General features: G+C 47.7%; 1 protein-coding gene across 4 annotated transcripts; it reads right to left on the bottom strand.

The window, feature by feature from the left end:
• Positions 1-1848: 1848 nt before the first annotated feature.
• Positions 1849-25741, bottom strand: TSC22D2 (TSC22 domain family member 2). 4 transcript variants are annotated; one of them, XM_042881168.1, is made up of 5 exons: positions 24127-25741; positions 23694-23832; positions 9781-9852; positions 4343-4394; positions 1849-3308 (listed from the first exon to the last, which is right to left on the bottom strand). In XM_042881168.1, exons 1-5 carry the CDS (start codon positions 25670-25672, stop codon positions 3048-3050), a joined length of 2070 nt encoding a protein of 689 aa, XP_042737102.1. In that variant the 5' UTR covers positions 25673-25741; the 3' UTR covers positions 1849-3047. The 4 variants fall into 4 exon arrangements, with proteins under 4 accessions (XP_042737102.1, XP_042737099.1, XP_042737100.1 ...); XM_042881165.1 differs by having other exon boundaries at positions 23694-25741; XM_042881167.1 differs by having other exon boundaries at positions 3221-3308; positions 9744-9852; positions 23694-25741.
• Positions 25742-25976: the final 235 nt, after the last annotated feature.

Below are 25976 nucleotides of genomic sequence, written 5' to 3'. Positions count from 1 at the left end.
TTCTGCCCAGCATTGCTTGGACGCTGCAGTTGGGTCAGAACAGTGGGGTGTCAGAATGGGCCGTGCTGACCTCTGACCTCCATGGGCCCAGTTCTGCTGAAGGCCATCCTTGTAGAAGACTCACTTGGGTACAAATACAGAATACATCAACAGTTCTGCAGCTTTGCTCGTGCAGGTCAGCATGCTCTCATACCCGCAGTATTGCTGGGTTTGGAAAAACAGGACCATGTTAAGTCATGCATAAAAGACATGCAGTTGCTGCTTTGTTGCAATTGCAGCACAAGCAGCAATCCTTGTCCGAGAGAAACAGTGCCAACGGTGCCTCTGGCAGTAATGGCAGTTCGGTATTTTGCCCCTTGAGAAGGGCTGTTGGATTTAAATCGAAGTGTGCTGGGGGCGCTCTGTGCTAAAAGTGACAGCACCGAGAATAGGGCTGGTCTACGGTAAGGGTGGGAAAGCTCTGTAGCCAACGGTTCCTTCAGCGATCAGCTGTGAGGTCGCTTTGCAGTGATGTGGTATTAAATACCGGGCAAATGCAGCTGAAGAGAGCAGGAGGAGCTGCGCTGCGAGGACAGCTCCGTGACGCCCTGCAGCCGACAGCCCGAGCAATGCCTGCTGCACAGCTGCATCCCGGCGGCTGCTGCAGCGCACGGGGCGGCCTCTGATGGGGCCCGAGGTTGGAGCCTCTTCATCTTTAGGAACATTCGGTGCTGGCAGCTTCTGAACTGAGTACAGAAGCCGATACTGTTACTGCGCGCAGCGACGCAGCGAACGACCTCGCAACAAATTTGTATTGCAGTGAGAAAGCGACGCGATTCCAGCGGCACTAAAATCTCGAGCGGGGGACGACGTACGTGGGAACACCCGGCAGCGCGGGACAACCATGTGAGCGGCGCAGCGTTCGCTCCCGTCTGCAGCTCCGTGCGAGGCCGCGGTCAGCGGGGCGCAAATCGAAGGCTGGAATCCCCGGGCCCGGAAGCGATCGCGCGGCCTCGCGCCGGCCTGCAGCGCGGTGCGGTGAGCGGCGCCGCCTCCGTCCCACGTGCACGGCGCGCGCTCAGAGCCGGGCGGCAGCGCCGGCCGCGTGCTGCTGGGCGGGAGCTGTGCGGCTGCGGCGATACGGGCGATGTGGCACGGGCTGAAACGCGCTCCGTCGCCGACGCAGAAAGTAATGCGTAACGGCGACTCCGACGCGAGAGGCAGCTGTTGGCACGCGGCGGCTGTAGGACGCTGCCTCACGCGCGGGAATCGCCGCGCAGGAGGGGAACGCCGCCGCCGCCTTCCGCGGGGATCCCGACCGAGCGGCACGGCGCCCGTCACCGGGGCGGCCCACGCCAGCGGCCGCGACCTCCTCGCCGCAGGGTGGCGCCGTAGTGCCGCGCCTGGCGGAGGCCCCGCCCCGAGCTCGCGGCTCCGCTCCGCCGTGCGGCGACGCCCCGCGGTCGGCGGAACCGACGGCCGACGGCACGGCACGGCGCGGCGCCGGCCCGAGGTTCCTCCTGCTGTGCGAAACGGCCGCCCGCCGAGCCCGCGCTGCCCGCTCCTCAGGCCCCGCCCGCTCCCGCAGCGCCCCGTCTTACCGAGAGCGGAGCCGCCGGCATCCCGGCGCTGACCCCGCGGACGGCCGCCGAGCCCGGCGCTAAGCGAGGCGGTTCCCAGAGGGCGGCTGCAGCCGCACCGCTCGGTTGTGTCTCGTCTCCGTTCCGAACGTTTGATTCAGGAACTCCGCTAAAATGCGACTCGTTCCTCGGCTCGCATGCGGCACCGGCTGACACAAATGATGGCCTCTCTTGAAACTGTATTTATGAAATGTACATTTTAATTTAAATACTCAGTATACACTGCACGTAATCTGCATGTTGCATTTATTAAATACATTAAAATCTGCAATGTAACAAAACGTTTCCTGCATACGAAATTCAAAACACCATTTTAAATGAACAAAAGATGGCTCACTTCACCGCCACCACCCGAGCGCAGCGCACGCGGCTCTTCTCTCTTTCTTTGACGCTGTTCACAGACTGATACACGTTACGATAAGAGTGCTGGATAAAAACATGAGGTACGAAAGTGGTTCGAAGATTATAGGTCATGCAGATCATGCTAGACAGCAAAGAAAGGTGTGAATGAGGAAACACTAAATAAAAATACATAAAGAATGTGCATTATAAAATAAAAAAAAACAACTCAATTACACAGCTTTGCTTCTTTGGTTACAAAGGAGGTTGAACAATTTCACAGCTTTTTATTCCCACCCAAAAAAAAAAAAAAAAATTATACGAAATGTCAAAAAGCGGAGGAATCGTGGCAATTTCTCTCTATCAGAAAGTAGAAACAGAAATGAGCAAAGTTTTCTTCATCAAAATAGCCCATCCATTATTTATTATATCACAAGGACTGGTGACTACCTGTACAGATGCACTATGCTCTTCATACTTACACTCTATACAAAATTTACATTCCAGCTGGATCTTCACTACCGTAAATAAATACCCAAGGTGAATTGCCATTAGTGTTAGAGATATGCCAGGATCCTTTTGTTCAATTATTGCCCACACATTTTACCTATTAACGCAATCCCATCTATCGTTTTACCGATACACACATTTATCAAAAAATTAAAAAAAGTTCTGTGACATTGTTCATGAACATTATGAAAATAGCAGCCCTGTAATAAATAAAACAACATAAATGAAACTAATGTAGGCAAATGTTACTTATATGGAAAGGACAGTGGCTCTCGGGGAATCGATGCTTCTCACGACAGCGACGGAGCCCCGCGGAGCTGCCGCACCTCCACAGCAGCCCGGCCGCGCAGAGCAGCTCCGCCATCAGCTCCCTGCGCCCGACGGCAGAACGGAGCCCAGCGGCGCTCTGCCCCGCGTCAGGCAGGGAAAGCTCCTGTGGGATGATTGTCTAATACTGAGAAGGCCAAACACGCGACAGAAGCATGGCTACTCGCTTTCATATAAAGTGGAAAGAACATCAGTGGCACACGAGGACAGACTGCTCTCAGGTTTTCTGCTTTGAAACGAGGCAGGAAAGCTTTACGCTGAGGAGACATTCGGCTGCTGCGGAGGCTGTGCTGGCTGTGCAGGCTGCGCTGTCACCGCCTGCGCCTGCAAAGTGCTACTGGGGTTGGCCTGTTGGGCTGAAAGTTGGGATAACTGATCGTTGTTTGAAAGAGACTTCAACAGTGCGTTCTCTCGTTCAAGTAAAGAGTTCCTTTCAACTAATTCTTTTATTTGTTCCTTCAGAACTTCCACTTCTTCTCTTACTGCGTACATCAAATGGCTTTTCACCAAATCCTGCAGAAAACAAATCAACAGTTACACCGCCTGGAAGAGCACCTCCGTCCCACTCTGAGCCCACAATTCTTCCACTCAGCGAGCAGTAAGGCTGGAGAGCTGAAGCACTTCTCCCTGAAAACACAGAAAACCTCGAGCCCCAAGGACGATTAACCCAGCTCCCCAGTTCAGCATGAAGCCGCCCTTACACCAAGATCCTTCTGGCACTCAGCAGTAAGCTGTGGCACACAGCAACTCCACACCTACGGTCACTGCAACCCAATCCTCCTCCAGGCACAGAGAGCGCCCAAAGCGTGCGAGCAGCACCAGCAGATGCTGAACTTCGGAAAGGCTTTTTTGTTACATTACACACATTTACCATCCAAACTAAAAGACAGCAGTGACCTTCAGGCACTGTGCTTTCTGAGGGCCTCATACATCAGCTGTATTAAAGGCTCGCACCGATCCCCCTGCGCTGAGCACACAGCTGGGCGGCACTACAGCATGCTCAGGACATCACTGCTGCACCGTGGGCCCTCTGCAGCCTACGGAGGTGACAAAGCCCACAGCTGGAGCCGGCCAGCCTGAAGGACAGCATCAGTTCTGAGCAGATGAGGTGGGAGCCTGGTGCCACACAATGCCAACCACTGAGGTGTATGAGAACCAAGCAATAATAATAAATGAAATCAAACTGGATATAACTGACACTGAATGGAACGCAAAGCATGGCACAGAGAAGTAACAAGATAAACTATTAACGAGCCCCACTAAGAGGTGTGCTATTTTCAGCACCTCCTGAAGTTCAACCAGCTTGTTTGTAGAAATTTACACAAAAATTCATTTTAAATCGCTTTAGGACAAACAATGTAGGTGAGAAGCTCTTAACACGAGAAGTTAAAGCAATCCAGGTTTGTGGTTGTCCCATACTTCATACTGAGAATTTTTTTTTTCCAAGCAAAGCTCTCTGTCTGACCTAACAAGGGACATTATGGACACAGGGAAAGACAGCACAGCTGGGAGCGTGCATTCAGCCGTGAGCTTGGGGCTTTACTTACCATTGCCTGTTCTATTTTGTTGTCAATGGCAACAACACTTGCACCAGACGCACTGTAAATATAAGCAGAAAACTTTGTTAGAGCATTACTGCATTGTTTGTTTCAAACTATGCACCTGTTGGCACCCACAGGATTCCTGAGCATTATTTCCGAGGCCAAAGCTGCAGTGTCACCCATACAGCACAAAGTCGTGTGCCATCCCCCTCCCCACACAGCACAGTTAGAGCTCTAAGACACACTGCACCTTCAGTTTATCATTCCTCAAAAGAGACATACGACACCCACAAGCGGTGGAGCAAACAATAGATTAGCTGCTTTTCATTCCCTGCCTCGTTTTCCAGCTACCTTCACTCGGGAGAGAACAGATTCACGGGGTCCTCACCTCTAGTTTAATCTCTGCTAAATTGTTTTTTAAAAGCACTGAAGAAAAAAGTTTGATAGCATTTGTCCTCTGGATCCATTTAAAGATTACTTCCTATAAGAAATAATCCCATCAGCACTGCCTTTACAGCTCTGCAACTGCTGATAGCAGAGACCTGCCCCGTGCGGGGCTCTGTGAGAGCACTGCCCACACAGGTTTCGGTGAATTCTCAGCAGATGGCACCTAACCATCTGAGCAGCCTCACTGCACAGCCGCAGCGCAGTTACAGAGCAGCTCCATCACTGGGACAGGAGAGCAGTATTCACTGCAGACACGGCGCTGAAGTGACCTTTCAATCCCACATTAGGGCAATTCGAGCCTTCCTGTGTTCAGACTGTTTACAAGCCACCCTACTGAAACACAAAATAACCCCTTTTAACTCCACAGAGTCAGACTTGTGGGGCCAGAGAGGCGCTCCCCGCTCTGCAGACTGAGCTCCCCATTCGGAGCAGAGCTGCAGCCCATCCCAGGGCACGGTGCAGGCATCGGCTCCCCCCAGCAGCATGCTGCCCTCCCAGCCCACCTCCCAGCCGCCCCACTGCAGCCCACAGCCCCACGCCTGGCACAGGGCTGCAGCTGCATGCGATAGCTGCCAACACGCTGCCCACAGAGCGAGCTGCTATCAGCGCGGCGCAGCCACGGCACAAAAAGCTGGCGTGCAGGAAAAGGCAAGGTTTGCAGCCAGGCTGGGAAACTTACCTCTTCACAGATATGTAACACACACTGAAATCACACTGTAAGGAAAACCTGCTTGTTGCTTTCTACAGTGAGTAGCAGCAGCACGCTCAGAAATATTAGTTACACACAGGAAACCAAGCCCAGCTGCTGGAAGAATACACTGCTCTTTGGACAAGTCCATTTAACCCAGGCTCACAGGAACACCAACGCTGATCACTATACAAAGAGGGAATCAGCTTTTGAGACTGAGAAAGTAACAGCCTTCCTTGCTAAACCAACAAAGCCTGCATTCCATAAGTAAAACACCAAGTGTTCAACAAGAGAATTGCTCCATGTGACACAGGCCCAACTTCAACACCCTTACACAAAGGCACGTAGTGTGGGAAACAGGCAGGGACCAATGCGCGGGGCGTTGGGATGGACGGCTCAGGTACTCAGCAGGGCAGGAAAGGAGAGGAGGTGAGGCAGCCCTCTACATCAGGGAAGGTCTGGACCGCATGGAGCTTGATCACAGTGATGAAAGGGTTGAATGCCTCTGGGTAAGAAGCAGCGAAAGGATACCATGGTAGGAGTTTGTTATGGACAATCCAACCAGGGCAAAGAAGCAGACAAATATTCTATAAGCAGCTAGCAGACAATCAATACGGCAGAAGGAGGGAACTCAACACTAGAAAAGGTCAGGCAGCACATCATCCTGAGTGCCATCACACCACACACACACAGGACAAGCAGGTGATCAGAGCCTGTCAGTGTGGATTTGTGAAAGGCAAGTCCTACCTGACTAGCTCCATCTCCTTCTGTGACAACGTGACCCCATTCGTGGATGAGGAAAGGCTGCTGAAGTTGTTTTCTTGGACTTCAGCACAGCACTGATATTATTTCCCACAGAACTTCTCCAAGAGAAACTGCCTTGTGGACAGACTCCTGTTCACCAGGTAGAAACCCGGCTCTGCATGGCTGGGCCCAGGTCGCTGTGGATGGAGTTAAAGCCAGGCAGCAGTACAGCTGGGGGCACTGCAGCTAGGGGTGCTGCCTGAACACAAAGCCAGCAGCAGGCCTGTGTGGCCAGGAACATCCAGGTCTGTGCCAGAAATACTACGGCCAGCAGGACCATGCCTGTTCTCAGCCCTGGTGGGACCACATCTCAAATACTCAAATACTCAAACACCCAGTTTGGGGGTCCCTCACTGCAAGAAGGATGCTGGGCTGCTGAAGCACATACAGAGAAGAGCAGCACAGCTGTGAGGGAACTGGAAAACACAGCTCATGGGCAGAGGCAGAGTTTGGGTTGGAGGTGGCTTCAGCGCCCCCCATGCTCACTACAGAAGGCTGTACCCATGTGGGCACCTACCTCTTTCCTCAGTGACAAGCTGCAGGGTGCGAGGGAATGGCCTCAAGATCCACCAGGGCAGTTCTGGTTGGATGTGGGTAGGATTCTTCCTAGGATGTGGTCAGACACTGGGACGGGCTGCCCAGGGCATCCCTGGGGGGCTGAACTCCCTGCCCAGGGGTACATCAGGTGCCAGCCTTCTGCTGCAGCTCTACTGAAGCCACACTGTCGTTGGCTATCAAACAAGTACCTGTTTCCCCAGGACAAGCAAACTTTCTACAGTTTTACATGAAGCTCTGAAGATCAATTATTCAATACAACATAAGAACCGATCTCAGAGGCAACGCACAAGTTTTTATGAAATATCTGAACTCTTTAGGGGAAAAACAAGACCTGGGTCAGTTGAATCGGTTTGAGGTTTGGACAGGCATGTGCACTGTGGCTCCTTTGTAATCCTGGTAAGATCAAGCTATGCTAACAAAATAAACCATTTTTCCCCCTGCTTATGAAGGTACTCACATTGCCCACGTCTACCACGAGAAGCAAACATCAGAGAGAAACGTGGTCCTGATATTTTTGTTATTTTTAAAAATTTCAGATAAAGACTTAACTTCAAATCAGGAAAGCTCCACCTGAAAGCAATCACCAATAAGGCTGCAATCAAAGCACGAGATGTTACACGGGCCTTCCTCAAAGAGGAGCACCTCATCTGACAGACAGCTGCAGCATGGGGAAGAGAAGTTCAGCACAGCCTGCCATGGGGGAGACCTCATCCAACTCATTGCTTTCCCATGAGAAGGATGTTTAGCAGCAACATGCAAAGTACACATCTCTGACTGCTCACATGATGAGAAAAATCCACATCCTGTCAACTTACACTGTGAAAGTTTAATCTTTCATACAAATACGCAGTGGAAGCGTAATCATACTGCCTGGAATTCAAGTTTACCAAAAATAATGGCAATGTTTTCAAAACCCACCTGAAGATCCTACGCTACCAGTGCTGCCCTGAGAAAATTCACAGAGGAGTCATCATCCAGATTCATGAGAAAATGCCAAAAAAGCCTCTATTCCTCTTCTCAACCTTCTCTGTACTGGCACCAGATGGGCACTGCACCGAGCTCTGAGCAACACCACGCCAGAATTAAGCAGGGAAGGCACCTGCACACTTTTCATGAGCATCTCAATAACGAGTATTTCACTGACGTTCAATGGCTGAATGCCCTCAGCTCCTTCCCTGCCACAGCGTGTCAATGAAAAATACCCATCCCTGTTTCACTTGATATTTAGCAATATTTTAGTGCTATTCTGACAGCGTGTGGTTAGCTTTGCTGGGCTCAAACAGCCCCAATAGATGGCTGCTCACACGAGGAGAGCCTCTGTGCAGAGCAGAACAACTTACTGTTACACGGGGAGATCATCCCCTACCGAACTCCCGAGGTTCACAAACTAGTTTTGAAGGAGCTGCAGAATGCAATTAAGAAGCCTGCTGGGGCTTATGTTGTGCAGCATGGGAGCCCCTACATTTTAGAACAGGGAAACAGGCATCCCGAGGAATTCAAAAGAATGCTTACTTCTATTAGGAAATGCTCAACTGCAAGGATAGGAGGATGATACCTCCACAAGAAAGCACTTACATCGCCGTACCTCCTTTTTGTCAACACTTCTATATTCCACATGTCCAGTACTTGTTTTGGACATTATACACTAACCTAGGATTTGTGAAGCCTGCATCTTAATTGCAAACAATTTTTGTTGGCTTTGTTGCTTTTTTGTTTTTCAATCTGCTTCCACATCTTAAGAATTAATGGTTTCAAATAAAGAGACACCAAAACAGAGAAACAAGTGAAGGATAAACCTCTAAGCGTATTTTTGGCTGCAGTGCCAAATCTTTACGCAAGTCCCTGCCGTTTGTTTCACTGCTATAAAGGCTGCCCTGAACCCAGCGCCAACACAGCCCCACACACCTCGTGCTTAACACACAGCACTGCTCTTCACAGCTCCACCCAACAAGGACACGTGCTTTTCAAACCCTGCCCAATGCCAGAACTTCAACGCAGCCCAGCAGGATGCATTAGTACCACGCTCAGCCAGAGCCGCACCGTACACAAACTACTGCCAAGCAAACTTGGAAGGATTCGGTTAAGTTCTGGTGAGGTGAGGAGCCTTCTCAAGTCCAGCACAGCTCTTACAATGATGACATCGTTATCAATGCTCATAACTGAACAAAGTCCACACTTCACAAAGCTTGCTAAGCAGAAGCGTTGTGACAGAGCATCACAAGGCATGGAGTCACAATCGCTAGGACTTAACACTGACAAAAAAATAAACCTTAAAAATCATTTAAGTGTGGGGAAGAAGCAGCTTGCAGCTACTGATGAATTAGTAATGCATCTCTGACAAGCCACGTCTACAGCAAATATGCCTTTGTTGCACCTCATTGCAGTTTCTCGCCATGAGTTCAATGCCAACACAGCAGCTTTAATTCCTCCTCGCCTCTTGTGATGGGTCACGTTTGTCACCCACCCAGCTGAAGCACAATACGTGCAAGCCACAAAGCTTCCTTCCCTTGCCCCGAGCCCAAAAGATTTCAGCTTCATCAAAATTGTGTTTAAATACACCATTTTCACACCTTGTTTTCTGAGATAGAACTTAAGAGCCACAGCGACAGTTTCCTTTCTCTGGGGAAAAGGAAGCTGCAAACATTTTAGCGAATGCCAGCTAACAGCTGATAGCATGAAACTCTTTCAGTTACACATATTATGTTTGATGCATGCATAATGGAAGGAGGAAAAAAAGTCAGAGTATTTCAGACTTGTTCATTTCAAGCTTACATACAAATATTTCACTTCCATGACTGCTTTCAGACTTCTAAGCTGCAGAAGTCCGATACGAAGCTCTGAAAACAAGCAACACTTCTGCACAAATGAAATGACGAGAAACTTGCATAGAGCAAAGCTGTTCATGCATACCTCAGCATGTATGCATCCCATACTGAAGCATTCATACCTATCCCAGAAGGTCTTTGACTCACGTAACTTGTTGAAATGGAACGCTTGGTAGAATGCAGTTGACGGATTCCTATGAGATCCAAGAATCAAACAGAGATATTGAAAATGGACACGTAATAAAAATGCCAACTCTTACTCTACCTGCATGAAAGGAAGTTAGCTATTCAGACAAATAACACTGATGTCCAAAAGTTAGAAGAGCTCAGTGCCTGAAATCCATCTTGTTCCTATGGGTTTCTATTAGAGACACACTGATTAAAAAAAATCATCCCCAAGCCCTATGGGTATTCACACTATTTCAAGTTGCTCCTGTAAAGCAAGGTCTGTACTATAAAAGCTATTACTGAACCCCTCCTAGCATGCTGACAGCCTCCTGCAGGCAACATGTGTAATAGTGCTACATATTCCTAAATTCAAGGGTACCTTGCACATTTTCCATTGTATTTCACAGAATTCTCTGCAAACAGCACCCACTGTTTCTATTCCACTTCACAGCTCTCTCCATATTAGAAACACAAGAGTTCTCAAACTGGGCCTCTGAATCACAGCATATGTCACATCCAAACTACAGAAGATTAAGTTACTTACAATTGCACAACAGATCAAGTTCAAAGTGGAAGAGTAGTGCTCAGGTAGTGCTATGTCTGTAAGCACTTCCCCATGCCTCGCAGCCTGCCCACTGCTCCCCAGCACAGTGGGGCACTGCCAGCCCTCACAGCACCGACAGCAACTGCTCTGAGAACCAAGCACTGCAGTGCAGACTCTGCCACTCAATTCTTCTGACAGCCCGACCCTCCTCGCTCACAAATATTTCCCCCAAAGGCAGCAACAGTACCAGCAGTGCTATCTGAATACTACAGTTATCCGAGGACTCATCTGCAGGCTTGTTGCTTACAGGATATGAAATGAAGCACAAAGTCAGAATCCTTCACTGCTAGCAGCTGTGTCAGAGCATTACACTTAAAAACTCCTCTTCCAGCACTGCAGTTTATCCTCACACTGATATAGCTACAGCACAACTGCAGAACACGACTCAGCAATCTGTAGAAATGTTACCAATAGTTCATGCTTTTTTATCACGGGTTTTAAAACAGAAGCTTACACCAACATTAGAAGCACAGGGACACAACGAGAGCCCTTCTTAAATAACTTGGAAAGAGCTGTTTTAAGCCTTTCCGTTTAAGAACATCAAAGCAGCAGCACCATAACAGAACTTTGTCTGAAGCTATTTCCCAGCAACCTTCCAAGGTCAATAACGCCCCGTATCAGCAATGATCAAGAATCACTTGTTCGCAGGGTTTGTCACCCCATCTCCTCCCTTCACTCCTCCACACACATATGAATTCAGCCTGAAGGCTGCTACAGAAGCGGCCTGGTCAAGCTGACAAATACCATGCTCTCCAGTCAGAGATTCTTAGGTTTTCAGAAGACACATGAAGTGTGACCGTCAGCTAATGACAGGAGAGCAAATGCAGTAACAAAAGATAAAGGGCATCTGAGTGATACACAGCATGAGAAAGCAATTGGCACCTGCAAATAATACAGCCTTCCTCTGCTTACAGGGAAGGTGGGGCTCAAGCTCTTCTAATTCACTCGCCTGAGATGTGAAAATTCTCTTCCTCAGAGAGCAGCTGTAAACAGAAAGTCATTTATCTTCCAAGATACATTTACTTGCAGTATACAAAACCCCGTTGCTATTGCTAGGTATGAGAAGTTGTGGCTTCCAACCATGGGCCTGTCTTCCATCCAAGCTATTTTTACACCGATACCCAACGCACAGCGTCCTTCCACTGTACTAAGAAAGTATCCAGAGAGGTACGAAGGTTTCCTGTTAAGCTCTCAATCGCACATCTTGCTGTTGAAATTTTTTGGTATTGCCCAGATAATTAAGAGAACTGTTTCCACTTTATAGCTAGATCTTCAAGTAAACTCACAGCGGTGACATGCAGGCCTGAGCTGACATGGCTGAGTTTCACCTATTTTTAACCACACTAAAAGTAAAGCATTAGAGAATTGCTAAAAACTCTTCAGTTTGATGAATTAGCTGAGCAAACTGCATACAGAAGTAGTGTCATCTACAGCCACATAACAGCCGAAGTGTCAGAAGCCGTTCTGACACCCCGCATCTGGCCCAGGGCACAGAGGCAGACCCAGAGCACACGCAGCTGTGGGCGCTTCCCAGCAGAGCCTGAGGGCCGCACCGAGGGAGCAGGGAGCACAGCAGCGCACCTCCAGCTCTTCCTGCAGCCCTGCAGAGGACAGCAGGTTGCTGAGGGCACACGGTCCCAGTCCCAGAGACTGCTGCCAGCAACCAGCATAGGAAGATTAAACATGCAAACTGTATCCTTTGTAAAAACATCTCAGCTTCTCCCTGAAGTCCTACCAGAGACACCACATTGGTTTCCTTTGCACTCTCCACTGTTACTGTTTCTAACCAGTTCTAAGGTGATAAAGGTGACCTAAAATTAAAGGACAACAGTTTTATCAGTTGACTACTCGCAGCAGCAAACTTCCCTTTAAAGGGAAGTCTAAACCATACCCAAACTCTGCCCTCACGTTTGGGAGCACATCCTCCTATTGCCGGTAATCAGGACATACGCTGAATTCTCCATAGAACTCTGCCTGGAAAGCTGGCAGAACTTGAAGCACCCAGACAGATGCCTTCCACTGAAATAAGGGCACTGAGGCACAGCCCCCACTGACACAAGGCCTTTCTGCTGCTGCACCTTTGGAGGAAGGCCGAGAGCATCAGAGCTCCCATGCAGCCCAAGGGACGTTTAGGTGACCAGCCAAGGGCAGCAGCTGAGAGCCACAGCCAGAGGAGCTCCTGAGCAGTACCACATCTCCTTCGAGGCGGCAAAGTACAGAGCTCCCACTGCGCCACTTCAGACAGTTCTTCTCCATGTCACTGACTGTAACATGAACAGGGATGATGGAGAAGACAAAAAAGGCCAAGGTACCACCTCTGAGCATGAAGAACACACGGCTAACAGGTCAGACAACCACGTTCAATACCTCTGACAAAAAACAAAGCAAAGTAGGATCATCCATTATTGAGCAAAGCAGCATGGGGCACCTTTTCAGAAATTTATGTCAAACAAAATCCTTATGAGGAGAAAAAGAAAAAAAAACAGGCCTCATATAGACAGAACACAAGATATAAGCATAGTGTTACAAAATTAGCAGAGCTTTTAACGCCACCTTGCATGACTTTTCCATAATTAAGATGGTGGTTTACACAAAGAAGGAGGTCCAACTGATCAACTACTCCATACACGTGGCTCTCCAGTGGATCAGCGGGAGGGAAGGATGCATTCAACAGAGCTCTCCAGGGCCTCCAAGTCTGTTTTGGGATACTTTAATCCACAACTCAGACAGCGGAGCACAGACTATCTTTATAATTGCAGATGATCTGCAAGCACTCAGGACAGAAGGAACAGAATTCAGGAAGGTCTGACCCGATTGGAGCAACAGTCTGAAATAAGAAGGATGCAATTCAATAAGGATAAGCATGAAGTAACAACAATCAGCTGCACAAGTACAAACCAAACCACGGAATGAGAAGCTGAACGCAATTCCACAGAAGAGAATCTAAGTCAAAAAAATAAAAATCTTGCATAAGTATTAAACTTGCAGTACTTCTGTCCTACATGGAGGTATACACATGCTAGCTGAAATCCTGTTTCATTTGGCCCTCCTGAGTCCTTACCTTAGATTTCATGGACAGTTTCAGATACAAACTGCATGCAAAGGAGACAAGCCTACCAAAGCTCAGGTAAGACCACAAGAAGATGCGTTACGTTCTTTTACTTCCATTAGTCAGAATTGTGAGACATGTAAATGCTGAAGATGGATGGAGGACAACTACAGTCTCAACGTAGTTTAAAGTAGCAGACACGAGAAATTTTTCTCCTTGTCAGGTAAGTATAATCAGAGTACAGACGATATGGGTTTTAACTCCAGAAAAAGTTTAAAACTAAAGATCAGATTTGATTTCCAAATAAACAGTAAAGAACAAAGACAACCTCTTACAAGCATGGTAGAACTGCCCACTGATTCTGGAAGAGATCAAGCAGCATTTGCTCCAAAAGGTTTCTGGCCCTTGAGCCCCCAGATCAGCCCGCACACCCATCCTGCAGTTTCTTGAGTCACACAATATCACTGGTATGAGCTTTAAAGTTCCTCCTTTGAATTAGATCAACTCCTGTAGGAACCAAATTTAACTATGGAATAGAATAGAAAGCAGTAAAGAGCTTAGTTTATATCTGAAATCAAGATGCCTTCCAGTTCCATTGTTTTGGTAAGTTTTTTTGGTGTTAAGCAAAGGGTAAGCATCCTAAAGCAAAGTTCTTAGTTGCACACAGAGTTCAGACAGCAGCATTAAGCTTAAGAACAGAACGTATTAGTAAAACATCCTTTACTCTTGTGCTCCTACTCTTAGAAGCAAGGCCATTAATCATACAGTGATGCTCTTGCATCAGAAGGATGGAAAATTCAGCAAGCTTCTAGCCTCTTTATCCTTTGCACAAAAGTTTATAGGAGCCTGCCAACATGCCTCTAAATACAGGTGTTTAGCCATTTATCAAAGCACAGAGAAGATGCTAGCGTATTTTGTACATCAACATTGTTTACACAGCAGCAAAAACTACTTTGAGAAAAAAAGCAACTCAGAGAGCTCAAAGATCAAGTCAGCAAGTAAGCACATTCAGTCCCTATGCAATGGCAGTTAGTAAGGTAGTATTTAACAGCCAAGAGACATTACCTTGACTTTGCTTAAGAAAACAACCATCTTACATGAATGTGACTTTCCTGTGGCCATCAGTAAGGAATTCATGTCACAAGGTAAATTAAGGTATAGCCACCAGTTGCCCAAGCTGGTGCATGCTGCTGGACAGTAAGCGATTGCCTCCTTGGTTTCTAAAGGTTACACAGATGAGATACAGTGGTGCCCAGCAGCATTTGGAACACAAGTTGGTTTATAGCCCTGACCACCAGAAGGCTGCCTTTAACTCAGCTACAACTTGTGATACAGACTGATCATCGCTGCTCTTCAGATGAGAGCACGCAGGGTGGTTTATTCAGGAGCCCAACCCAGGGGGCACAGAGGGGTTGCCATTCCTTAACAGTAGCTTATCAGGGAACTCTGTGTGAAGTTTATGGTATTTCAAGATTATGTTTAACCTAACAACAGAATTCCTTCTCCACTCCTCTTTTAACAGACGTTTCATTTTATACCTCCTCTTGCAACCTTGGTCTAATGGTATTTCCTACAAAACACAATAACCAGAGTACAAAGCTCACATGAGGAACTTTGCAAAGAAGCGCGGCAAAGTCAATGTGGAATTAAAAATACATATATAAAAAGATTAAAAGTCTATTCTTTCGTGCTTAGTCACACAGCTCAATTGACATACTTCTTTAAAGCCACTGTATTCAAAAGACATACCCTGAAAAAGCACCAGAGAAGAAGGCACCAGAGAGGCGCAGTTTCAGGAGCACTGTGACTCAGCCAGCAGCCTGCACAGCCATCGCTGATACTGCCAGTGCTGCAGCTGGAGGGAGAGCAATCTGCACAGGTCTGACCTCCGGCAGAGGCAACATTAGTTTCTTAACTGGTTACAGTAATATATTTAATATAAAAAACTCTGTTGTTAATACAAAATTCCTAACTGTAAAATCAGGACAGATTCCTTATTATGTGCTCCAGCTAGTACAAGCTGTTCTTTAGCTCAGGCATTCTATAAATACTTGCCTTCCAGAGGCTAACCAGACCAGATGCCTCAGGTGCAACTACACCTAGCTATTCACTTACATCTATCAATTGCTGCTTGTAATTCCAGGCTTTCTCTGATGAGCATCACTGTCTAATTCCTGTCTGGCACATCTCTGGTAGATACATAATCAGCACAGCACAAGAGCATTAGAAATGGGACACTTCCCTTGATTTTATTACAGCTGTTGAAAACATGGGTGAAAACATCTATGAATGAAGAGTTAATTATACTGGCAAAAATTAATGGGGACAGTGGGACACCACACTTTCCATACCCTGGGCCTTGGGTCATAGCGGGGAGGCGCCTTGCCATAGGACATCAGTAACAGCACTCTGTACCTGCGCTAGGTTAACAATCATTATTTGAGCCAGCCTTTCTGAAGAGTGCATATAGTATGTTTTAATGTGAGTACTTGATACTTATGAAAAAGAAGCACATGCGCATCTCTTAAATTTCCATTTAAGATAAAAGTAGTTTGAAATTCAATGAAATTCCACTATTCCTTATACACAAATTCAGTTCTCAACACATAAGATAATTACACTGGTTCCTACTAACGGTTACCCTAACAAGCAGACAGACTCTCTGTCTGTGGTGACGTTTATTAGCAACACCCTAGGAAGTTCAACAAGAAGTCTGTCTCTTCTCACCCAAAACGATGAAAGATGACTGATGGGCAGCTTGAGGTCTCCTGCAGCTGTCCAGAACTGAGTGAAGTAGGTGGATGGTGGATGGCTGGAGTATATGACATTAGAAGTCTTTTCCAACCTTAATGATTCTACAGTATATGCAGGAGTATCTTCTTCTGCAACAAAACATTTACTGATCACCTGCATTAGATGACTTAGCTGAAGAAATCAGCCATTAGTTGCTATAAATGTCACATGTGTGTACCTAAACACTGCGCCATTTTATTTAAACATGAACACGTGCTCTCTGAACTAATTTCAATAATTATTCAAAGAAAGCTTCGTTCATGTAACCCTCTTACCCCCACCCCCTCCAAAAAAACCACCACCACCAAAGCTCTAGGTAGTGGAGGCATTTTTCTGTTGTTTTTACAGGACACCTACAACACAAATGTAGGTCAGAGCCCACCTTAAGAGGCCAGAGCACGGCTCAAGGAAAGGGGTTTCCAAGAGTCAGGATCGTATTGTATCTGACAACGTTGAGATAGAAACCCAGAACTTCCTCCCTCAGAGAAAGACCTATGGAACCTGACCTAGCCTTGCTGGTATTTCAATCAGAGCAGAACACCCGACTTACAAATCAAGGCAGACTTTACACCTCCCAACAACCCGCTAGTTAGAAATAATCCCAAGAATTGCTTCAAAACAACAAAACAGGTTTTATTCTGTGTGCAAGAAGTCCCCAGGCAGGGACCAAAGGCAATTTGAAGCACAGGGTGCCCACTGCCACCACCAGGCCCACCCTGACCACTCTCCTGGCCCAGCCAGCATCCATACAGCGCCGAGGCTGGGCGCACTGCTCCTACAGCAAGGCTATTTTGTGAGGGCTGCTCCAGAGTGAATTTTCATTACGTAAACTCACATCTGTAAACTCACAGCTGCGTAACGAGTAACTGGACTAAGCCTGTTTTTAAGCTTAAACACAAAACAAGTGCAAGATTTCTCCAACTAATCACTTGCCTTCTCACTAACTACAGCTTATCTTAATTGTTGTAGGGAGGGTACAGCACAATGGAGTTCAGGAATCTTTGAAACAGCTTTGCAGGCAGCTTCACGAAACAACAGAGCAGAAAACATCTTCCCAAAAAGACAAATAAAGATTAAAAGCTGCCACAGTCAATAGCAACACCAAACATCTTCCTGTGTCCCAGCAGGGAGCTCCTGCCGTGGTCAGGGACAGCCACAGAAGCGCCTATGTGCCCCTGGCTTGGGCAGACCACGACAAGCTCAACATAAAGGACACCTGGGAACACTTACATGCTGTGAACAAGCACCTCAAACTTCACCTCACAAGGGATGCAGCATCTACTATCTGCTGGTCATTATCTATCATCTTCAGCATCTATCATAGCTTGCTGGTAACATCACCGAGACATATTACTCTATGCAAAATATCTCATCTAACACAGCAAGCTTGGAGCACATTTAAAAAGTAGATGTCAACACCCCAGATGAGAGCAAGTCATTCTGAATTAAAGACCTACATTCACTACTACTGCATTAAGTGAAAGACTAGAAAATAAGCTTTTAAAAGAACTTTGACACCAACTCTTTCTTCTCCTCAGCTTGGTCAGTAAAGAAGACTGCATTTATTAATACATGTAAACTTATTGTAGGTTAGGCTCCTACAGCCTCCCCTGCCCAGAAAGCAAAATTCCACTGAACCCACAGGGGAAAGGGAAAACCTCCTGTGATTACTGATGAGAGTGGTATCACAGCAACTAAGTTACACACAAGTTACTCCACAGCAGTTTCAGATGTTTTCCTGACTAATAAATATTTATCTCAAGATCTGTGAGGAAAAAGCAAGTAAAAGAAAGCAGATAGACCTGGACTCAGCAACATCCTCCTGCCCATACTCACATGACATCAATGGGCAAAGCATCTCTTAGCAAAGGTTTTTTTTAAAAAAGTACTTTGCTTTTTGAAAAGAGATCAGAAACCCAGACTGTGAGCGGCAAGCTTCAGTCAGCGGAATACTGCAAGTTTATTTCTTTGCCTTTTACATCATTTACAAATTCTGTGCACCCTGTTCCATGCAAATCTGCACTTGGATTAAGTCATAACCAAAGCCCTTTCAGTATGAAAGCCACCCCCTGGCTCACACAGACATCTTGGGGACAGCACTGGTAAGGACAGCCAAGGTGATGGAGGGCCTCGCACCCTCCCAGCTGGCGCCAAGGGCAACGCCTCAGGCCCAGCACGGCTCTGCCCTCAGTGAGCTCTGCTGGGCAGAGGGCAGCAGCAGGAGCCCGGCAGCTCTGGGGCTGGGACAGGGCTGGGCCTTTAAACTTCGTAGCTTTCAAGAGGAAAGAAGAGAACCTCACACTGCACTTCAGTGATCATGCACGTCTGGAGAACCTCTTCAGAAGACTGCAGCTCCAGCAGTCACTGCAAACAATTCTGTATTTACACAACAGATACAGGAATAAAAGTGAACACGAGGCGAACAGCCTTCCAGAACTAAAACAGACTTCAGAAGACTCTCATACAATCCCAAGGAATCTTTATCAGTTCTGCATGTTAGCAAAGTTGGCATTTTTCAAGAGCAACAGATGCTACCAATCACCAGCTTCACAAATAAAGAAACACAGCTGCCTCAAAATGCAACGGGCCAACATTCAAACACCCCATACCAGAACAGGGAGCAATTGCATTTTGCTGCAGGATCACCTAGGGCCAAAAGAGATTAACAGCAGCGAGAAACCCAGCCCCAGTAGATCAGCATCCATCCTGCTAAATATTGGAAAGTTCAACTTTTAGCAAGAACTTCCAATATGCCCCTATGAAGCTACAGTATTATTCCTGCCATACAAAACAGCATTCAGAGAAAAGCTATGAACACTTGCACTCTTCCATAGGGGACAGAAGGAAAACCTACAGCAGTGGGGCTGCTTGAACTTGAGTGTACAAGGTACAGAGAATCATTTGTTTCAGAGCTGGTATACTACAGCACACCAAAAATCAACTGCTTCCACCTGTGAGTTTCTTTCAAGTATTTCTCCCTTCTTCCTTCTAATAACTATCTCATCTGAAACAACTATACCTCATTAGTCCTAAGGCTGCATTCACTTGCCATTGACAAAGGCACTGAAATGTTTAAACTGGGGAACATCATTGCCAGGTGAGCAACCATGTTCTTCTGTTCAGCTGTCTTCTAACAGTCAAGAACAGAAAGCAGAACAGGTGCCACAGTCCAGAAAGCAGCATGCAGTCAGAGTGATCTTACAGAAGGTTTCCTACATGAATTCCTACATGAACCATATACAACCAACAGCAGTGCTGTTTGCATGGTCATTTGGTACCACCAACTGAAACATTCACCTCTGGAGTCCCATCCCCACCATCTCTCAAACACTCCTGATTCCAGCACAGATCTGTCATGTTACACCATCACCCACCATACCAACACTCAAACAGAAGCCCCTAGGATAGCAGAAAACTATTCACCTCTGCAGCTGCAGTACAGTGCAAAGCTTTGATAAGCTTATGAACAGAGTGAAGACAGGGAAAGCCAATAATCAACAGGAACGCAACTCAAGTACTGCTTACTGGTATGCATTTTCAGAACACTTCCATTTTTCTTCTCAAATACACACCCAGGGCAACACAAAACAAGTTGGTAGCAAAGCTGCCTGTAGTGTCTGTTCCTCAGTTTTGCCCTTGTATTACAAACAAGGTCTTGGGAGCTCAGTTCCCCCAGTCATGTTTATCAGCAACAATTAGTACACTATACAAATAAGTGACTTAACTGAGCAGAGAAGTGTGTTGTGCGGGTCTGCATAACCAGCAGCTCAGCTGCTGCAGCAGCCATTCACAATTGCAGCCATTCATTAGCATTCCTGGAATACAGCCTGCCCAGCTCGAGCTGGTCAGATATCTCTGGAAGGCGATCGACACCCCGCTCCTTTTCCAGCACTCCCGTAATATCTTACCCCCAGAGTCTGCCAAGCATGTAGGAGGTTTGCCCAAGCTCTCTCAGTAACATTCTTTCAACACACAGACATATTTCTTTTCCCCCAAGGGAAAAAAAAAAAAAAAAAAAAAAACAACACAAAGCCAACTGAAATGTGACGCTTGTCAACTATGAATTTGGGCATTTGGACATGAAGGTGAAAGAACAACTGATGGACACCAACCCTGAAGCACAGCTACTGAAGGCCTGCCTGACTTGGATCCCACTTCTGCCTGCTTTCACAGTATTTGCCAGATAACAAACTCAAAGTGCACTGCAAGGCTCACAGCTGCCTCCCTGAGAACACTATTTCCCAGATTCTTGGACACTGCTGTTTACTCTGCTTATAGCCACATTTAGAGAGGAAAAATCAAGTCAAGTCACTCTGCAGATCTTTCATAATTAGTACAAGATGTATTTCTGATGTATTTCTTCTTAATATCTTAGCAAATTAATTGCATAAACTAAATAGCACAGCTCTGCTTCTTAAAAGAAGACTGAGATGTGTCCCAGGTACTTGTTTTTTCCCCTTCAGACCCCACTTCCCTTCCAACCACCTTGATAAGATTTCACAATTACCCAATTCTGCATCACTCAGTGGGTAACAGACTACCCAAAGCGGGAAATCAAAGGATTTTAGGCAAAATGCCTTGCAAAAAATTCAGTTCTACATCTTCGGATCGATAAGACAGAATAATTCTACCTTAGATACAGAGCAATTTTTAAAACAGACAGGAATAACACAAAGAACTTTTCTCAGATGAGAAGCTGCTTCTCCTAACTGACCTCTGCCCCTCACTGCAGTTCTCAGTTTGCTGCAAAGAAAGCCCCTCCTTGAACTAGCATTCCTTTAGTGGAGTCCCTCTTCAAATTCCAAATGCGGAGCGATTTACTAGATGAAGATACTCAGAGCTATATGGCGCTCCTTTGTGAATTTTAGAAGATGACCATAAGATTAATCCACGCAAATTCAGTTCCAAGTATGTAATGAATGCTTTAATACAGGAGAAGGTGTGAAAAGAACTGCAGACACCTGCCTACACACCAGTCCACCCTCCTGGCAGGTACACACTAGGGCTGAAAGGAAAAACACTTTCCACAAAATTTCTAGCTCTCACAACCACAGAGTAAATCCTCTAAACAAAGCCAAGTGCTCACTTCCTGAACCTGCAGGCAAAGCAGTGACTCACGGTGGGCCAACTCCCTTTGTGCCTTATTAGTGTTATCAGTGTCAACCCTCAGCCTATTAATGACACTTGAAGGTCTTCATTAACTATTTCACCGCTGATTTCAGTCCATAAAGCAACTGGGAACATGCCCATAGGAGTAATGGTGTGGTTTAAACATCTGGAAAGAAAAAAAAGACAAAAAGAGCAGACAAGCAATGGTTTTGCAATAAGGCCTTCTCAGCAAGTAAAGCAAATAAAGTAGTAAAGCAGCACCCAAAAAGCTGCTGGGTTTTCCTTTTCTCCTTGGTCTGAAACCAGTGGAAGTCAAGCTGCTTCCTGAGGGAAGAGTTTGAGAGAGGTGAGAAATAAGCTTTGAACTACATCTGCTACCTTGTGTGATGTGTAGGCATGTTCAGAGTGAGCTCTCCTTGCCTTCCAGCATCCCTAAAGAAAACTTCCAGGCCGGCAGAGCCTCCCTGCCACACAGCTCCACTCTGTGTCACTCCAGCAAACAGCGAGCCTTTATCTCCCAGCACAGAAGCACCCAACAGAGAAGCCTGCATTTCTCCAAAGATAACCACAAGTTGATTTCTCTGCTGCACATCACAGCACGGCATGTATAGCAAACACAGCACACAGCAGCTGTTCCTGTTCCTCGCTGCTGGCTCTTGTGGCCATGCTTCCAGAAGCACTTCCTTAGAAACTAGCACTGTATGAAACAATTCTGCAATTCTTCAAAACAAAAATACAAAAATAATTTTAAAAACAGCACTGCTCAGGATATGCTGTCAAAGGCCTGTTCCACTAGTGCCCACCAAGTGTCCCACCTGCTGGTGAGTTCTCCTTATCACGACATGAAGCGATGCATTTGGCACAGTCACGACTGTTACTATGAATTATAGAAACATCTGGGATTACAGGCTATGCAAAATGAACATCAGCCGTTAAAATCACTAAGATTATTTCCCTTTGTATATCAGGACATTAAAAAGTGACCAGTTTGAAATCAAACCTCCTCAGCACAAAGAAAAGTTGGTCAGCAACCTCCTGAAGGCAGGCACACTCAGCTGCATCCTGGCAGCTAGCTAAAGCTGTACTGCTTTCACTGGAGCACAGCTGCCCACAGCACCGCTTCTGCTTGTATGAACGCCTTAGCAGAGCTACTGCCCCAAAGCTGCAGCGAGCACAAGGCCTGCATCACCACAGACACAATTCTTAATGATTTGCTTGAGGTGCCTTCTCCATCCTATGCCCCACCCCCATATACGCAGCAGCTTTACTAAAAGCACTCCAAGAAACACTGAGGACATTATCTTACAGTCTGACATTCTTTCCAGGTGAGGGAAAGCCTATAGGACAGTTTAGCACATCAGAACTTCCCATAATGCTGTCATTCCTATCTCTAAAAACAGGAACAAGAATATCCCCACTCATGTTTTATTCCTCCAAATTGCAGTAAATCCAGCAAAAAATGGCAATGATATTAATTCAATACTCAAATGCTGCTTTCTCTGGAAGTTCTTCCTGAAAGGAGCAGTCAGCTCAGAGCCAGTGCCGCACTCAAGCGCAGTCTGCAAGGCCCGTGAGGACCAAAGAACTGGGTGCTCCCTCTCTCAGGTCCCTGGTGAGTTTGCTCACATTACGTGTTATACTGTAAAAATCCGTTCCTACTTTCCAACTAAGAAAGTGGTTGTTTGAGGTTGTACTTTTCCACTGTGTCGACATCCTCACCCAGAGAAGCAGCGTTAAGTGGTAGTCATTTCATTCAAAGATTATCGCTAGACCTTCCACTACTTTAGCACATCACATATACCCAGCTGCAAGCACTCTCCTTACTGACATGATACAAAATGAAAGTTTACCAGCAGGGTAAGAAAACAGGACAGTGCCAGCAGCATGCCATGTTCTCCAAGGCACCTCACCTGACAGCCCTAGGACAGCAACGCTCATCTTTAACAGGGCAATGCAGCGGTGGAGCGCTACTTTAACCCTGCTGTCATTTGCCTGTTTCACAGTAAGCTCAGAGGAAAGGAGTGAACAGACTTCCTCACACTGTGAAGATGTAGGAGGGGTGACTGTTCTCAGTCTGTCTTTGATTCAGAGATTACATTACTTGTGCACTAAGCAGCTTTACAGCCACTTTCTGCCAGCTTTCAAGAACAAGAAATACAAAGCAGTTTTTAGGCAAGCAGTAAATTGTACACTTCAAAGAAAACTCTACAATTTCAGTTAAGACATTGAAAATAAGAACTCTAAAAGCACTGACAACAAAGACCATTTTCTTAAGAAAAGGTATTTTTATAGTGTTTTAAAATAATTCATACCTGTCTTCATCGCCATCAACAGGAATAGATATGCCAAACACAGAGCTGGCAAGACTGTTCATGGGAGTACTTGCAGGTAACTGAAGAGGATTTGCTAGAGTGTCTGCAACAGGAGGCTTCACAAGAGGTTTAATTTCAGCTGTAAGAGAAAGTGGTGGCTGAGGTAGGGGTTCCGATTTTCTTCTAGTATCATCAATCTGGCCTACTACAGATTGAGCAGGAGCCTGAAACTGTCCGAGGTTCGACTGTGACAGATTTGTAGGTACATTAGGTGCACCTTGTATCAAGGAGTGCCCGACATGCTGCTGCTGCTGCTGGACAACACCGGTACTTCTGCTGACAGAAGTGTGGCTAGGCAGCTGTGACTGAACCAGAGTAACAGGGACGTTTGGCATAGTAACAGAAGTGGTAGACACACTAGGCACACTCGTACCGGGCACAACTGCAGGCACGTTCTGAACTCCAGAAACCACGGCATGGGGAGCACCAGGCATTCCAGACACTTGACTGCTTCCACTCATTTGATGCTGAGTCACAGATTTCTGTTGCACAACCCCTGCATGCCCAATTCCTTGCTGCACCACACCTCCTGGCTGCTGGACAGCAGTCTGACCAGCCTGCGTCTGGCCACTTTGCATAATTCCTGATCCCTGTGCAACTGCTTCACCTGGCTGCGCTGGCACCCCCATCACCGGTGCTCCCCCAGGTGAAGGGCTCAGGCCAGCCACCTGTCCCACAGGCAGGTTGGAGGCCGCCGTACTTGGAACAGAGCCTGCAGGAGCCTGCTGAATAGCTCCTTGCGGCTGCATAATTGTCATGTGCTGCATGTATTCAGACTGACCAGAAGGTTGCGTTGGCAGTAGGTGCACCGGTGGAATCTGGGATTGAGAATAAGTAAATTGTTGAGGCTGAGTCACTGGTACGCTCGCTTGCTGCGCCTGCTGCTGTGCCGCAGGAATGCTTGGCTGGCCCATCGTTACATTTGGAGGTGCTATGCCTTTTCCATTGGGTCCAACCTGCGCAACGCTCTGCGTATTTACCTGTGGCTGTGATTGCTGTGGCACCATTATCTGCTGATTTGCTACCGAAGCTCCAGAAAACATAGACTGAGCAGTACTTTGAGGCATGGCCCCACCTATGGGTTGTTGCGACTGCTGTTGTTGCCCAATGACAAAATTAGGTTGCTGTAGAGAGGCCTGGTTTGTCTTCTCTGTCTGGAGCAGCTGTGACACAGCAGGAAGGGAACTGTCAGCTATGGAATCAGGGCCATGTGCCGACGCTGGCACAGCTGAGACGACAACAGAACCCCCTGTGGCACCGAGCCCACTGTCCCTCTCTTGAGCAGCCTGCTCAAAGGTGCTGCTGTGCCTAATGCAATCTCCAGTCCTGCCCAAGACAGTACTGCCATCAGAGTCCCGGTCATAATACTCCATACAAGTCCATCGTCCTCGCCTGTAGGGTTCCCCAGTTCCGTGATCCAGCTTGATCACCCTGAAACGTGAGCTGCATGCAGCAGCCACTGTCTGAGCCATTGTCCCAGGCGCAGCAGGCGCAGAAGGCCCCGAGGGGGGCAAGGCAGGTTGAGCACCGGTGGCAGCACCGGCAGCTGGCAGGGGCACGGCAGAGCTCTTGGGCACGGCCCCCCCATTTGGGACCACTGCTGGTGGCACAGCAGCTCCCCCACCAGCAGCTGCAGCCAGCTGCCCATCCAGGAGGAGGTTGGGAGAGACACTGCTGGGAGTTTCAGCCTCACCCACGTTGTTGAGAGTTTCTTCAGAGGAGCTCCGCTCACAGACATCCTCGGGGCCATAGTCGGTGGCTCGGGAAACATCAAAGATTTCAGAAGACACATCCTCGGTGCGGGACTCATCCGGGTCATCCAGGCTCTCCGTGTCCTCGGTAATGCTGCTGGCCACCTGCGCCGTGGTCACGCTGGTGATCTGGAAGCAGCTCTTCTTCTTGGCCGGCATCTTGGACATGCTTCCCCCGCTCGGAGGGGCCGGGCCGGCCAGGTCGGGGGAGCGCGGCCCACCACGGGCTGTCAGGGCGCGCGGGCCGACTCCCGGCCGCTACCGTACATCCTCCGGCGGCTTCCTGCGGCGGGCGGCGGGCCGCGGCGCTCCTCCCCTTCCTCCCGGCCCGCAGCCCTCCTCCCGCCGCCGGGACGCGGCTCTCCTCCCCGCCGCGGCCCTGCTCCGAGCGCGCCGCGTGGCTTCCTGCCGGCCGAGAGGGGGAGGGGGCGGCCGCAGACGCGAAGCCGCGGCCCGCCCCGCGCGAGGGGCC

The sequence above is a fragment of the Lagopus leucura genome, unplaced genomic scaffold, assembly GCF_019238085.1.
Source record: "Lagopus leucura isolate 7727_CA_CO unplaced genomic scaffold, USGS_WTPT01 Super-Scaffold_100029, whole genome shotgun sequence".
Taxonomy (NCBI): domain Eukaryota; kingdom Metazoa; phylum Chordata; class Aves; order Galliformes; family Phasianidae; genus Lagopus; species Lagopus leucura.
This window is presented reverse-complemented; position numbering and strand designations above follow the sequence as displayed.

Bases quoted from the DNA above. Each gene is read 5' to 3' on its own strand.
- TSC22D2 (XM_042881165.1), bottom strand. From the start codon at position 25,672: ATGTCCAAGATGCCGGCCAAGAAGAAGAGCTGCTTCCAGATCACCAGC. The intron at 9,853-23,693 runs GTATGAATTATT...TGGATCTCATAG, and splicing joins GTTGATGGCGATGAAGACAG to GAATCCGTCAACTGCATTCT. The intron at 3,309-4,342 runs GTAAGTAAAGCC...TGTTTTCTGCAG, and splicing joins ACAAAATAGAACAGGCAATG to GATTTGGTGAAAAGCCATTT.